This window comes from Coregonus lavaretus, assembly GCF_964263955.1.
Source record: "Coregonus lavaretus genome assembly, chromosome: 34".
Taxonomy (NCBI): domain Eukaryota; kingdom Metazoa; phylum Chordata; class Actinopteri; order Salmoniformes; family Salmonidae; genus Coregonus; species Coregonus lavaretus.
The window spans coordinates 6,678,489-6,695,258 of NC_140021.1; the positions used below are offsets into that span (position 1 = coordinate 6,678,489).

Sequence of the window (16,770 nt, forward strand, 5' to 3'; positions counted from 1 at the left end):
GGTTCAAATAGCAGGCTCAATGAAATCCATAATAGTATTTTAAATAAAACAAATCTTAGTTGGAGCCAGGTATGAACCAGACCATGTCAATATGAGGCTTGATTACTATACATATTTAGCGTATTGCTTACTGTATCACTAGCTTTCCAGTGTTTTCCCCTGTGACCCTTTCGTCTCTTCTTTCTTTTGTGTTTGGTATAAAACCAGGAAATTGGCTAAGAAGCGCAAGGAGACACTGAGCAGCACACGTCAGGAGATGACCGTGATGGTGAACTCCATGGACAAGAGCTACACGGAGCAGGGCACCAACTGTGACGAGGCCATCTCCTTCATGGACACCCACAGCCACACACTCAACGGGAGAAGTGAGTGTCCAACAACAGGGCATTGTGGGTGGGTGGCTGGGGAGTCTGGAGGGCTTTTCACACTGAGCTGAACCCAGCCAAACCAAGCTGTACTGAGCTGGCCTGGTTACACGTTCACATTAGTTGCTGGAACCGTAGTGGAAAGGACAATGTGAAAATAAAAACATATTAGAGTAACACATTTTGGTTTAGGTGGTCACAATAGTGTGAAAAGGCTATAGGTAACATGGAGTAACGCTGGTACATTAGAGCAATTTCTTAAAATTCTAAACAAATTCTGTTTTATCAATGATCAAGTCATGTGAAAAACCCTCTACCCAAGCATGTTAGAAATTTCTTCAGTTTTGTTTACTTATTAAGCAGCTCAACTATAATTTGCAGATCCAGCGTCTAAATAAGGATAGTCTCAGAGCTGTAGCTCAGCTGGTAGAGCACGGCGCTTGTAACGCCAAGGTAGTGGGTTCGATCCCCGGGACCACCCATACACAAAAAAAATGTATGCACGCATGACTGTAAGTCGCTTTGGATAAAAGCGTCTGCTAAATGGCATATTAAATTAAAAAAAAATAATAATAATCTTACTCCCTTCATTTTCCAAAGCTTTCAATGCTTTAATCTTTGTTTCTGATCCTGAGCCCATTTAAAACCCTTCTTACCTATTTCTAGCCTTTTATTTCCCTCCCATTGCCTCTATGGGTATCCCATGTTGACACATGAGTGGGGGGAGGCGTAGATCTTTTAAAAAAAATACATTTTTGTAATTTAGAAGATGCTCTTATCCAGACCGATTTACAGGAGCGATTAGGGTTAAGTTCCTTGCTCAAGGGCACATTGACAGATTTTTCACCTAGTTGGCTCGGGGATTCGCACCAGCGAGCTTTCGGTTACTGGCCCAATGCTCTTAATCGCTAGGCTACCTGCCGCCCTCTATCTCCCCCATCTGTCATGTTTCTACCCCCTCTGGCATTGCTCCTCACCCCAGGGACAGCTGACCCTGGCTGGGGTACAATCCCCTAAACCCCCCCACCAACGGTGGTCCCCAGGCCCAGACATTAGAGTCAGCAGATCACCATCTGATTTCCCCCCCCCCCCCCTCTCCGCTTCCAAATGCCCCCATCCCTCACAACTATAAGACATTAAGACATCCCTTCATTATGAGGATCTCCAGCATTATAATCTCTATATTTCTTAGACCTCCTTATATCTCTGGTACTGGAGAGTAAATAAGTCACAAACCCTGAAGACAGAGTTTTCTGTCTTTCAACTCTGAAGGCTAGGAGGTGCCAGGGTCACTAGGTATTTCTTCTCTCTCCCCTCTCCGCCTCGCGCTCCTCTCATCTGTCTGTCAAAGGAAAAAGGGGACAGGAGCGAGAACACGACCGTGAATGAGTCTTGGATCGTTTGGCGCTCGTTTAATATTGCAGGAGGGGAACACCATTTCTGCCTGACAGGGCCGGCTGACGTGTCGCCGGGCAGATTGGAGTGGCCTGGGAAACATAGGGGATAAATAAATAAACATGCTCTCATTGGACGGCAGAGCCATTCAGCCATGACCTTATCCCGCTGTCTATCACAATATCCTTGACTAACAGCAGGGTCACTGTAGGCAACTTATGGCAGCTGTCTGATGGCGACCGACAAAAATGGCGACCATCGCTCAGTGGACTGTGCCGGTTTTATCAACGAACCGGCTGAACTTTATTGATTTGGCTGAATATGTTGTATGAACACAGGCCGTTGTTGTTACTAACTCAAAAATACAGTCATTAAAAAGCATTAGAGTACTTGTATCCATATGCGTAACCAGAACAGTAAATAGTGAAATATCTTAGTTTCTTGACATTATTCCACTTGTTAAATTGACTTTGTCAGGGGACATGCAAAAGCTACAAGCCTATCCTAGGCACGGGAAGCTAATGGCTTTAGGAAGGGAAGTGAACACACGCTTCCCCGATTCTATGTTTTAATTTGAGCCAACCTTTTATTTAGCCAGAACTGGAAGCCAAATACATTGTTTGATTCCTACAGATCTTCTAGAAATATACTATTACTTCTTCCACTGAAGTTTATTGACCATTGTGTTACTGCGTGCTCTCTCTCTCTTGCTAAAAGCTGCCACCTCTCCCTCATCATTCACCATGAAGACTAACACAATCAGCACGTCTGTACCCACCTCCTACTACCCAGGTAAACTACCTCACCTTTTAACTCCTTCTGCTTCTACTCCTTCTGACCTCTTATGACCCTTGACCTCCAAATGACCCCTTGAACTTGACCCCTTGAACTTGACCTCTTTAACGAATGGCCAGTCCCGATCTAGACGCCTGTGCCTTTGTTTGATAAACGGTTTGTTTGATCTAATGGTGGCCTGCCAAAACAATGTAATGGTTCCTGTTTTCTTTTTGCCTGCAGTTTTAATTGCTCTATAGCGTTTGCATACTATTCCCGCCCTATTTGGGACAACCATTTTGAGCCATATTGGTAGATTGATTTTAATTGATCTGTATGTATATTATATTCGATGGATAATGTTGGACATTATCTATATTTAACTGACTTAGTTATATTGTTATATTGTTAAAAATGAACTATTGATGCCGTTCTTCCATTGGGGGTTTTCTTTGTCTCTCTTGATGATAACAAACTGTAACTGCTCTGCTATAATGTTGCTGTCTTACCTGGAGGGGGAAGCACATCACCCTATTCACTGCTATATTCTCTCTTCTTTGTTAACACCCTACTCTGCACTGGTTTTGGGTTGTGGGCAGATCCCTTTGTGCCAACCGCTATCTTGGGTGAGAAAACATTCTTATTTTTTTTCCCTACAATGTATTCCTTATGCTTATAGACCAACTGAGACTTACTACTCCAAAATAGACCAGGTGCTGTGCATTTGAGGGAAGGAGAGTCAGAGAGAGAGAGAGCGAGGGAGAGCGAGAAAGAGAGTCAGAGAGAGATGGAGATAGTGATTTGGATTGGTTTGTTTCCTGATAATGGCTTTCACACATCCATACATGCCTGCTTTTCTTTCTTTGTCAGACCAGAAGGTTTTGTTTCTTTCTAATCAAGCTGAGGTTGGCTAATTCACTCCATCCCATCCGCATTCCGTGTCGTGCGTGTGACGTCACGTATGTCTATGACCTCTCATATGCATGGACAGATAATGTGGACTGGATGAGGGGGAGTGGCACAGCAAACAAACTAAAAATATCCATACAAACAGACAAAGTAGTTCCCATTGCCATAGCAACAAACATGTAGAGAAGTAGCAAACATTGGAGAGCTCCTGGGCAAAGTTAAGGAATGACACACTTGTGTTAATATATCAATGTAATTATTGCCTAACCTACCCTAATAAACTCCTTCAGAACAATAGTCAGTTTCAACCCCTTTCATTTAGAGAAACGTTTCAATATCTTTGTCTTGGTAGGAGGTTTGTTGTGCAGCCAGGTACAGTAGACAACATACAGTGCATTTGGAAAGTATTCAGACCCCTTGACTTTTTCCACATTTTATTACGTTAGACTTATTCTAAAATCGATTAAATTAATGTTTTTCCTCATCAATCTACACACAATACCCCATAATGACAAAGTGAAAACAGGTTTTTATAAATGTTTGCAAATTTATAAAAAATGTAAAACAGAAATACCTTATTTACATAAGTATTCAGACCCTTTGCTATGAGATTCGAAATTGAGCTCCGGTGCATCCTGTTTCCATTGATCATCCTTGAGATGTTTCTACAACATTGGAGTCCACCTGTGGTAAATTCAATAGATAGGACATGATTTGGAAAGGCACACACCTGTCTAGAAAAGGTCCCACCGTTGCATTTCAGAGCAAAAACCAAGCCATGAGGTCGAAGGAATTGTCCGTAGAGCTCCGAGACAGGATTGTGTCGAGGCACAGATCTGGGTAAGGGTACCAAAAAATGTCTGCAGCTTTAAAGGTTCCCAAGAACTCAGTGGCCTCCATCATTCTTAAATGGAAGAAGGTTGGAACCACCAACACTCTTCCTAGAGCTGGCCGCCCGACCAAACTGAGCAATCGGGGGAGAAGGGCCTTGGTCAGGGAGGTGACCAAGAACCCAATGGTCACTCTGACAGAGCTCCAGAGTTCCTCTGTGGAGATGGGAGAACCTTCCAGAAGGACAACCATCTCTGCAGCACTCCACCAATCAGGCCTTTATGGTAGTGTGACCAGACGGAAGCCACTCCTCAGTAAAAGGCACATGACAGCCTGCTTGGAGTTTGCCAAAAGGTACCTAAAGACTTGAGAATGAATGAGAAAGAATGAGAAACAAGATTCTCTGGTCTGATGAAACCAACATTGAACTCTTTGGCCTGAATGCCAAGCGTCACATCTGGAAGAAACCTGGCACCATCCCTACGGTGAAGCATGGTGGTGGCAGGATCATGCTGTGTGGATGTTTTTCAGCGGCAGGGACTTGGAGACTAGTCAGGATCGAGGGAAAGATTAACGGAGCAAAGTACAGAGAGATCCTTGATGAAAACCTGCTCCAGAGTGCTCCGGACCTCAGACTGGGGCGAAGGTTCTCCTTCCAACAGGACAACGACCCTAAGCACACAGCCAAGACAACACAGGAATTGCTTCGGGATAAGTCTCTGAATGTCTTTAAGTGGCCCAGCCAGAGCCCAGACTTTAACCCGATTGAACATGTCTGGAGAGGCCTGAAAATAGCTGTGCAGCAATGCTCCCCATCTAACCTGACAGCTTGAGAGGATCTGCAGAGAAGAATGGGAGAAACTCCCCAAATACAGGTGTGCCAAGCTTGTAGCGTCATACCCAAGACTCGAGGCTGTAATCGCTGCCAAAGGTGCTTCAACAAAGTACCGAGTAAAGGGTCTGAATACTTATGTAAATGTGATATTTCAGATATATAATAATTTCATGTTGCAAAACTTTCTAAAAACCTGTTTTTGCTTTGTCGTTATGGGGTATTGTGTGTAGATTTAGGATATTATTTTTTTAAATTCCATTTTAGAATAAGGCTGTAACAAAATGTGGAAAAAGTCAAGGGGTCTGAATACTTTCCAAATGCGCTGTACAAACACCACATGTAGACATTTGACAGACACATTTCAACATACAGTTAAATGTTATTATTTTTTTTCAGATAAATGTACACACTTCAGGCTAGTAGAGATACTGAACACAACAGTGTTTCAAGGAAGAATGGCATTAGTGATTTTCTAGATGTTTCCTCGGATAAGGGCCCTGTGTTCACGTTCAACATTTACAACACCACAGAAGGTTACCTGGTGGTTCCACTTGTTTTCTAGAGAGGTTTTCAAACGTTATCTGGAGATGTTTTTTACTAGTTAAACAGATTTGGCAAATGTCAAACGAAAATTTAATTCATTCAGAAAACAAAATGTTTTTGTTCTTAATCATGTCTTTGTCAGCATTGATTTACATTGAAATTGTCAATTCTAGGTGATTCCAACCAAATTAACACAACCCCAACTAAAGTGTCCCAGATCTAGCTTTCTGTGAGGTGTCCAATTGAACTGAATAGTTGGTTAGGACAGGACTCCTGGAAAGGCAAAAACATGTTGGTGCCTAGAAACAGCTAGAGAAAATGAAAACTGTGCAGGTGCTCATGCCTAAACTTTATACCCTGTTTCCTTTCTCTTCTTCTCTTTTTCACATTTAACCTGTTATCCTCTAATAAAGTGCCCATTAATGGTAAGTTGCCAGTCTGCCCTGTATTCTCTGGGGTGAGGAGGTGTGTGTGTGTGTGTGCATCATGCTATTGAATAGGGGCTTGCCTTGTCTTGGGGCCTGCTCTCCCATCTTGTGTTGCCACGCATGCACTTGTGTTAGCGCATCTCACGCCCCCCTTACCCCTGTGAAGCCATTAGCTAGCATGGTGGTCCGACTCCACCCGTGGACAGTGTTGCCTCATGCATAAGTGGACTATGTGACGTCCCACCCCCACTCCACAACCCCTCCCCCCACTTTGTTGAAAGTGGGTGTCATGCCTCTGACATTTTTTAAAAACGGTTTCCCATTAGACAGAGTTACCGACCAGGGTACCCACTTCATTTGATCGTGCACCCACGTCATCCATCCACCGCCGCCATTCCATCATTTGTGCAACTTCATTTTGCCATTGGTCGATTTTGTGGATAGAAAAGTTTATATTGAGAACTTAGCCACAAGCTAGCGTTATGAGAACTGAGGGCTATGGTAGCATCAATAGAAATAAAGCAATCTCTTTCCCCTCATCGTACAATGTAAATAGATTTATTGTGCCCCATCATGTCATCTGTTAAGATACGAGCTCCATTATTTTGTGTTCACCATGTTTTAAAGCACTGTAATAACTAGTTTAGCACAAAGTAGTTTATAAGTAACTCCTTTTCATTTCATGTTTTCTCATTGAATAACTTTATATTGTGACCCTGTATTCATCCATTATAATGTCAAGAGTGTTTTCCTATTCTATGTCTGTACGGGGTTGTGGGGCGCTCCAGTCCTGACCAGTGTCTGTATGTGTGTGTCCTCGTCCCTCCTCTCTGGGTTTCTAGACGAGAACCACACCATGACCAGTGACACCAGTAGTTTGGTCCAGTCCCACAGCCACTCCTATAAGAAGAAGAGGGAGGTGGCGGATGTGCCCCCTTACCAGACGGGTCAGCTCCACCCGGCCATCCGCGTTGCCGACCTGCTACAGCACATCACCCAGATGAAGTGTGCCGAGGGCTACGGCTTCAAGGAGGAGTACGAGGTGAGAGCCCCAACTGCCTGCCTAATGTAGGGTCCCACCCTCTCCTCAATCACGAGGCACATCCTCACACACACACAAATGTCCTCACATATCACAATGTCCTCACATATCACAATGTCCTCACATATCACAATGCCCTGACACACACAATGTCCTCGCATACCACGCTGTCCACACACACACACACACACACACAATGTACTCGCATACCACAATGTCATCACACACCACCAATGTCCTCACACACCACCAATGTCCTCACACACACACACACACACACACCCAATGTCATCACACACCACCAATGTCCTCACACACACACACAATGTCCTCACACCACCAATGTGCTCACATATCACTTCACCAGTCAGTCTGTCTCTGTAGACTCTAAAGCCAGCCAAGCCAGTGGGTCCTTGGTTGGCTTTCTTTCTCCTTTTTTTTCTGTTTCTTTTTCTTTTGTTTAGATTCATTGTTTGTTGATTTTGGTGTTACACTTTTTGTCGCTGCAAATTAACTTCTCATTAGCTATTATTGCACAAAATGCACCAGTTTTGTGTCCACACACTCCTTCCGTTCCAATGTTTGTCACCACTGAATTCTTCTGGCTCCTGCAGTTTGTTGACTGCACGCCACACTGCTTAGATCTTACTGCCCCATTGACAGCATCCATTTGGCTACCTAGCAATGCTAAACAACCGCCCTGGTTAAAAAATGTGCCTTGTAAATCTTTAAAATCCTACAGCACACACACACACACACACTAAGGGGCGATTTCCGAGGCTGAGACTGTGTTAATGGCTGAGACGGTTGCGAGTTGCCAGCTCTGCCTAGAGTCTGTATATGTGAATTATATGGGAACAGCACTTCTCTCCAGAAGCTGATGACAAAGCTAACGACTGTCACAGCAGTACCTTATTCCCTCGCCCTCACATAGTGTGTGTGTGTGTGTGTGTGTGTGTGTGTGTACATACTGTATACACAAGCTACCTCACTCACCTTCCAACCCATCACTAGGGAATTTCTACCTTTTCTACTGAGGGTATTTACCAGTAGTGTAAAGTACTTAAGTAAAAATACTTGAAAGTACTACTTAAGTAGTTTCTGGGGGTATCTGTACTTTATTTTACTTTTACTTTTACTTCACTACATTCCTAAAGAAAAGAATGTACTTTTTACTCCATACATTTTCCTTGACACCCAAAAGTACTCGTTACATTTTGAATGCTTAGCAGAACAGGAAAATGGTCCCTGGTCATCCCTACTGCCTTTGATCTGGCAGACTCATTAAACACACATGCTTCATTTGTAAATGATGTCTGAGTGTTGGAGCGTGCCGCTGGCTATCCGTAAAAAAAGGAAATGGTGCCGTATGGTTTGCTTAATATAAGGAATTTTAAATGATTTTTACTTTTGAGATTTTAGAAATTACATTTACTTTTGATACTTAAGTACATTTAAAACCAAATACTTTTAGACTTTTACTCAAGTAGTATTTTACTGGGTGACTTTCACTTTTACTTGAGTCATTTTCTATTAAGGTATCTTTACTTTTACTCAAGTATGACAATTAGGTACTTTTTCCACCACTGGTATATACCTGTAATGAACTATCCACCATCCCCCCTTGCATCGTATACTTTATTTTGTTATACCCACTAACACATTAAACAACACTGGAATCAAATCAATAATTTAATATCCCATGTCCGGGCCTGGCCCTGTGGTTTGGGGCTTTCCTCAGGGCTCAATTCATTATGGATATAGATGGATGATTTTTAGGGCTTATGTAGGCTGCAAGTGCAATAATACATTATTGCCAGTCAAAAAAATACAGTGCAGAATACTTGATGCCCCCCCTCCACCCTTCCATCTGAAAGTGCTTCTCTTCACAGTTTTTCTATTGTTTTCTACCTTTCTATTTGTAATGCCGCTAAAAGTTAGAGACGGCGAATAATTGTAGTGTCTTTTCCTTTTCGTTTCGTTTTCTGTTTACTGCTACCACTGTCTTTTCTGTTCTCTCTAAACACGACGAGCTAAACTGATCAATTCTAATCTCTCCCCCGATTCCATGCTTCTTGTTATTCAATAACGTTATCTATGGAAAAGATAAACGAGGTAAGCAAGTCCCCTTTTTGGTTTGATTGAAAAATTTGTTTTTATATTGTTGCTTTGTCGTAGTAGTACAGAAACCCTAGATGCAGCTGTCTCACAACCTATAGCTCCTGATATTGATTATAATTCTTTCTTCGATACCTGCTGTTGGTTGTCTGTGTCCAAAAACATGCATTTAACAGCCCCCCCAAAGTAAGCCTACAAACCACAAAATACAACAACAACAAACATGATCTGATCAGAATTAATCCCCCTGGTCAATGAGAATCAAAGAATGGTGAAATGAGTGGCGTTAAGTTGACACTACAGTACAGAGCAGAGGTCGTGTCTAATGGACGTGTTTGTAGACAAAACACACTCCGCATTCATCCCAGACACACGAGAGATCTCCCGTAGTTCAGGCCTGTCTCTGCTTCAAAGGCAAAAAAGCATCTTTGATTTGTGTTGATGATAATGCAGTCAGACGCCATTTGAATTCTTAAGTCATGAAAGACTGCTCTCTTGGTATGATATGTCACATCCGAAAAATAACTAAAAAGAAAGACTGGCAGAATATGATCATACTTACACTGAACAAAAATATAAACGCAACATGCAACAATTTCAAAGATTTTACTAAGTTACAGTTCATATAAGGAAGTCAGTCAATTGAAATGAATGCATTAGGCCCTAATCTATGGATTTCACATGAGTCTGTATAGTCTGCATGTCTGTATAGTCTGCATGTCTGTATTCCCTTGACTGGGAATACAGACATGCATCTGTTGGTCACAGATACCTTTAAAAAAAAATGGCACGACAATGGGCCTCAGGATCTCGTCATGGTATCTCTATGCATTCAAATTGCCATCGATAAAATGCAATTGTGTTCGTTGTCCATAGCTTATGCCTGCCCATACGATAACTCCACCGCCACCATGGGGGCACTCTGTTCACAACGTTGACTTCAGCAAACCGCTCGCCCACATGACGCCATACACGCTGTCTGCCATCTGCCCGATACAGTTGAAACCGGGATTCATTCGTCAAGACCCTGGTGAGGACAACGAGCACGCAGATGAGCTTCCCTGTGCCGAAATTATTTGGTTGTGCAAACCCACAGTTTCATCAGCTTTCCAGGTAGCTGGTCTCAGGCGATCCCACAGGTGAAGAAGCCGGATGTGGAGGTCCTGGACTGACGTGGTTACACATGGTCTGTGGTTGTGAGGCCAGTTGGATGTACTGCCAAATTCTCTAAAATGACTTTGGAAGTGGTTTATGGTAGAGAAATGAACATTCAATGCTCTGGCAACAGCTCTGGTGGACATTCCTGCAGTCAGCATGCCAATTGCACGCTCCCTCAAAACATGAGACATCTGTGGCATTGTGTTGTGTGACACAACTGCATATTTTAGAGTGGCCTTTTATTGTCCCCAGCACAAGGTGCATCTGTGTAATGATCATGCTGTTTAATCAGCTTCTTGATATGCCACACCTGTCAGGTGGATGGATTATGTTGGCAAAGGAGAAATGCTCACTAACAGGGATCTAAACAAATTTGTGCACAACATTTGAGAGAAATAAGCTTTATGTGCATATGGAAAATGTCTGGGATCTTTTATTTCAGTTCATGAAACATTGGACCAACACTTTACATGTTGCGTTTATATTTGTGTTCAGTATAGTTGAAACCAATTGAGTCCTTGACCTTGGGGAGAACAAGTATTTGATACACTGCCGATTTTGCAGGTTTTCCTACTTACAAAGCATGTAGAGGTCTGTAATTTTTATCATAGGTACACTTCAACTGTGAGAGACGGAATCTAAAACTAAAATCCAGAAAATCACATTGTATGATTTTGAAGTAATTAATTTACATTTTATTGCATGACATAAGTATTTGATCACCTACCAACCAGTAAGAATTCCGACTCTCACAGACCTGTTCGTTTTTCTTTAAGAAGCCCTCCTGTTCTCCACTCATTACCTGTATTAACTGCACCTGTTTGAAATCGTTACCTGTATAAAAGACACCTGTCCACACACTCAATCAAACAGACTCCAACCTCTCCACAATAGCCAAGACCAGAGAGCTGTGTAAGGACATCAGGGATAAAATTGTAGACCTGCACAAGGCTGGGATGGGCTACAGGACAATAGGCAAACAGCTTGGTGAGATGGCGCAATTATTAGAAAATGGAAGAAGTTCAAGATGACGGTCAATCACCCTTGGTCTGGGGCTCCATGCAAGATCTCACCTCGTGGGGCATCAATGATCATGAGGAAGGTGAGGGATCAAATCAAATCAAATCAAATTTTATTGGTCACATGCGCCGAATACAACAGGTGCAGACATTACAGTGAAATGCTTACTTACAGCCCTTAACCAACAGTGCATTTATTTTAAACAAAAAAGTAAGAATAAAACAACAACAAAAAAGTGTTGAGAAAAAAAGAGCAGAAGTAAAAATAAAGTGACAGTAGGGAGGCTATATATACAATAGAATAAAGTGACAGTAGGGAGGCTATATATACAGGGGGGTACCGTTGCATAGTCAATGTGCGGGGGCACCGGCTAGTTGAGGTAGTTGAGGTAATATGTACATGTGGGTAGAGTTAAAGTGACTATGCATAAATACTTAACAGAGTAGCAGCAGCGTAAAAAGGATGGGGTGGGGGGGCAGTGCAAATAGTCCGGGTAGCCATGATTAGCTGTTCAGGAGTCTTATGGCTTGGGGGTAGAAGCTGTTGAGAAGTCTTTTGGACCTAGACTTGGCACTCCGGTACCGCTTGCCGTGCGGTAGCAGAGAGAACAGTCTATGACTAGGGTGACTGGAGTCTTTGACAATTTTGAGGGCCTTCCTCTGACACCGCCTGGTATAGAGGTCCTGGATGGAAGGGAGCTTTGCCCCAGTGATGTACTGGGCCGTACGCACTACCCTCTGTAGTGCCTTGCGGTCAGAGGCCAAGCAGTTGCCATACCAGGCGGTGATGCAACCAGTCAGGATGCTCTCGATGGTGCAGCTGTAGAATTTTTTGAGGATCTGAGGACCCATGCCAAATCTTTTTAGTCTCCTGAGGGGGAATAGGCTTTGTCGTGCCCTCTTCACGACTGTCTTGGTGTGTTTGGACCATGATAGTTCGTTGGTGATGTGGACACCAAGGAACTTGAAGCTCTCAACCTGTTCCACTACAGCCCCGTCGATGAGAATGGGGGCGTGCTCAGTCCTCTTTTTTTTCCTGTAGTCCACAATCATCTCCTTTGTCTTGGTCACGTTGAGGGAGAGGTTGTTGTCCTGGCACCACACGGCCAGATCTCTGACCTCCTCCCTATAGGCTGTCTCATCGTTGTCGGTGATCAGGCCTACCACTGTTGTGTCGTCGGCAAACTTAATGATGGTGTTGGAGTCGTGCCTGGCCATGCAGTCATGGGTGAACAGAGAGTACAGGAGGGGACTGAGCACGCACCCCTGAGGGGCCCCCGTGTTGAGGATCAGTGTGGCAGATGTGTTGTTACCTACCCTTACCACCTGGGGGCGGCCCGTCAGGAAGTCCAGGATCCAGTTGCAGAGGGAGGTGTTTAGTCCCAGGATCCTTAGCTTAGTGATGAGCTTTGAGGGCACTATGGTGTTGAATGCTGAGCTGTAGTCAATGAATAGCATTCTCACGTAGGTGTTCCTCTTGTCCAGGTGGGAAAGGGCAGTGTGGAGTGCGATAGAGATTGCATCATCTGTGGATCTGTTGGGGCGGTATGCAAATTGGAGTGGGTCTAGGGTTTCTGGGATTATGCTGTTGATGTGAGCCATGACCAGTCTTTCAAAGCACTTCATGGCTACAGACGTCAGTGCTACGGGTCGGTAGTCATTTAGGCAGGTTATCTTAGAGTTCTTGGGCACGGGGACTATGGTGGTCTGCTTGAAACATGTTGGTATTACAGACTCAGTCAGGGACATGTTGAAAATGTCAGTGAAGACACTTGCCAGTTGGTCAGCACATGCTCGGAGTACACGTCCTGGTAATCCGTCTGGCCCTGCGGCCTTGTGAATGTTGACCTGCTTAAAAGTCTTACTCACATCGGCTACGGCTACGGATCAGCCCAGAACTACACGGCAGGACCTGGTCAATGACCTGAAGAGAGCTGGGACCACAGTCTCAAAGAAAACCATTAGTAACACACTACGTCATGGATTAAAATCCTGCAACACACGCAAGGTCCCCCTGCTCAAGCCAGCGCATGTCCAGGCCCGTCTGAAGTTTGCCAATGACCATCTGGATGATCCAGAGGAGGAATGGGAGAAGGTCATGTGGTCTGATGAGACAAAAATAGAGCTTTTTGGTCTAAACTCCGCTCGCCGTGTTTGGAGGAAGAAGAAGGATGAATACAACCCCAAGAACACCATCCCAACCGTGAAGCATGGAGGTGGAAACATCATCATTCTTTGGGGATGCTTTTCTGCAAAGCAAACAGGACGACTGCACCGTATTGAGGGGAGGATGGATGGGGCCATGTATCGCGAGATCTTGGCCAACAACCCTCCTTCCCTCAGTAAGAGCATTGAAGATGGGTCGTGGCTGGGTCTTCCAGCATGACAACGACCCGAAACACACAGCCAGGGCAACTAAGGAGTGGCTCCGTAAGAAGCATCTCAAGGTCCTGGAGTGGCCTAGCCAGTCTCCAGACCTGAACCCAATAGAAAATCTTTGGAGGGAGCTGAAAGTCTGTATTGCCCAGCGACAGCCCCGAAACCTGAAGGATCTGGAGAAGGTCTGTATGGAGGAGTGGGCCAAAATCCCTGCTGCAGTGTGTGCAAACCTGGTCAAGACCTACAGGAAACGTATGATCTCTGTAATTGCAAACAAAGGTTTCTGTACCAAATATTAAGTTCTGCTATTCTGATGTATCAAATACTTATGTCATGGAATAAAATGCAAATTAATTACTTAAAAATCATACAATGTGATTTTCCGTCTCTCACAGTTGAAGTGTACCTATGATAAAAATTACAGACCTCTACATGCTTTGTAAGTAGGAAAACCTGCAAAATCGGCAGTGTATCAAATACTTGTTCTCCCCACTGTATATCATCCATTAATATGCTGCTTTTACTCTGACCTTGACTCATGAGTAGCCCTTACTATTTCTGCTTCATATCCACCTCCCTAACCACTACACCATCTTACTCTGAAACACACTTTCCAGTGTTCAAAATACATCATCATAACACTTTTTTTCTCTCTCCTCAGATTGGCTTCATACAAGCAGCATCTTCCAAGCATTATGTTAATGCTGAAATGTATCTTTGTGCTTATGATTGTGCTGCCTACTGGTAAACACTTGAGAAAGCATTGTGTGGGGTAAAAATGCAGTGGAGCTGTTTTGTTGCTGAAGCTTTGTCTAAGCCCCCACCACATCTGGTCCCTCTGAGGAGGGTTTTCAGTCTCTGTAGTCAGTAGTGTCAAGGGTGAAATCACACGGGTGTTTTGGAATCAGAAGGGGTTGTATCACACCTGAGTGAGAGACAACACCAGTAGACAGCCATTCAGAAGCTGCTGTGGGAACAATGGCTTCCACACCATTTGTTCACTTGTTTGTTTTGGATAAGATTTTGGATAAGAGAGCACCTTTGTTTGGATTCAGTCCCGTGAGAGCCGACCATAGATCTCATCTCAGTAGCTCTACTTCCATGAAAATCACCTGTGTAATGCTTTGAAAAAGTTTGAGGGGGATGAAAAGTATGCAGGGCTTTGAATTCATTACTGGCTTTCCACCATCCACCAATCACCATCCAACCAAGGCTTACTGGTGGGTGGTGGGAAAACCTGGCCAATGGTAGATTAGTATGATAGTGCCAAGGGGGATAGATGGAGCCTGGAGCTACCTCCTAGCCATTTGACTTGTAATTCTGCCACAGCTTGCTGCAAGGCTGCTATGGAAGTTCATAATTCAATATTATGTTTTATATTTAGCTAGACATTTTTTCATTAGTATCCAACTTTTGGGTTATTTAATAGGCTCAGAAAAGCATGTTGCGAACTCTAACATGTCTTAAATAAAATTCTTAGAACCCAATTTAGTATTTTCCCTCAATCCGCACATTTCGTAGAAGTCTTGCAAACAGAAGAGACATTGTTGCAAAATCTATTATTTCTCAAAGCTAGCAGTAGAATATTACACCTGAACAAGAAAGAAAAAAAAAAGTAAACTATGAATAGTTTATTTATTTATTTTTAAGGTATTCTTTTTCTTGTTGACACCACTCACCCCTGAAGTTTGACATGTCTAAAGCAGTTTGCGGCAACGTCGTTCTTCTACCGGCTCTCCCCCGCAAGTGTTGGACCACGCATCTCAGAGAGCGAGAGAGAGAGAGAGAGATTCTATCTCTCCTCTCCTCCCCAGGTTCCCTCGCTCACCAGGGCAGCTCCTTGTCACTTCTTGCACATGAAAAGATAGCTCTCTCGAAAGACACACAGCAGCGATGAATAACAAACCAGCACCGCTTTGAAACTCTAAACCTAGAGAGGGAGACAGATGGAGGGAGGAGACTAAGCATCTGCAGTATTGTCAACGTGTTAAACTGTGTTTAATGTCTCTTTACTGCAGCCAGTTCTGAGACATTCAGAGAGAGAGAAAGCAATATGCATTCAACTACGGCCTGCTCTTCAAAGTGTCCCTTGTAGTGGCGGTTAACAAGGCCTGTAAGGGCACGTTTTTCCAACACCCAACTGTGCTTGGAAAAGGTCAAATGATAAGGCTGGTCTTTTAAAAGGTCAAATGATAAGGCTGGTCTTTTAAGCTCGTCACAAGGTGTACTCAAAGGATTGTTTGCAGATTAAAGCAGGATTCCCTCGACACTAAAGACGTCATCAGGAAAATACAAACTTTATTCCCTCCTCTCTGATTACTCCTTCGTCCTCATTTAGTCAAATGGCCATGTGAGCCCATTGATGACTGTTAATAAATGCCATATTTTCCCACCTTAGGCATCCCAGTCACCACCTTTCAGAAAATACCAAAAGTTCACCATCTTCATTTGATTTGGCGGTGCCATTTCCCTCATTGTGTCTGTCACTGGGTGGGGTGGGGGTCGGCAGTGCGAAGAGGCTCCTCGCCATGGGGACTGAGCTGTTGCCATTATCCACTCAGAGGACTGATAAAGGCTTCTTGTTCTCGGAATGAGTTCTGTGTCATATAATTGACGGAAAGAAGCGCGGGGCAAAAATAGGATCCACTGCAAGCAATCAAAGCTAATCAGATCAATTGTCTGATGGGGCTAAGAGAGAGCATGAGGTATCGGAAAGAACGTTGGATGGGTACGGCTAAATAACAATGCATCATTATGATCCATTTACACGTTCCTGACACTCTTTGGAGAGGCTTTTTTGGGGAAGAGGCAGCAGGCAGCTGGAGGAGACATTAACTTACAGGGGGAAAGCAGTAGCCCCCAGCCTGGGTAAAGAACCAATAATCAACAGCACCACTCCAGCACTGACGTTTATTTTCATAATTAGTCCTAATTGCGTGTTCCGGTGCAAGATCAGAATGCCAAAAAACTCATA

At 43.8% G+C, this 16,770-nt stretch overlaps 1 protein-coding gene across 1 annotated transcript in view; it reads left to right on the forward strand.

The window, feature by feature from the left end:
* The window catches only part of LOC311109258 (receptor-type tyrosine-protein phosphatase mu), a gene marked incomplete at its 5' end in the record, with an annotated part of 292,145 nt that overhangs the window by 229,300 nt on the left and 46,075 nt on the right, over nucleotides 1–16,770 (forward strand). Inside the window, 3 exons of the mRNA XM_084152095.1 lie at nucleotides 208–365; nucleotides 2,478–2,552; nucleotides 6,923–7,122. Of these exons, the coding sequence (XP_084008221.1) occupies nucleotides 208–365; nucleotides 2,478–2,552; nucleotides 6,923–7,122 (433 nt within the window). The remainder of the gene's footprint in view (nucleotides 1–207; nucleotides 366–2,477; nucleotides 2,553–6,922; nucleotides 7,123–16,770) is intronic.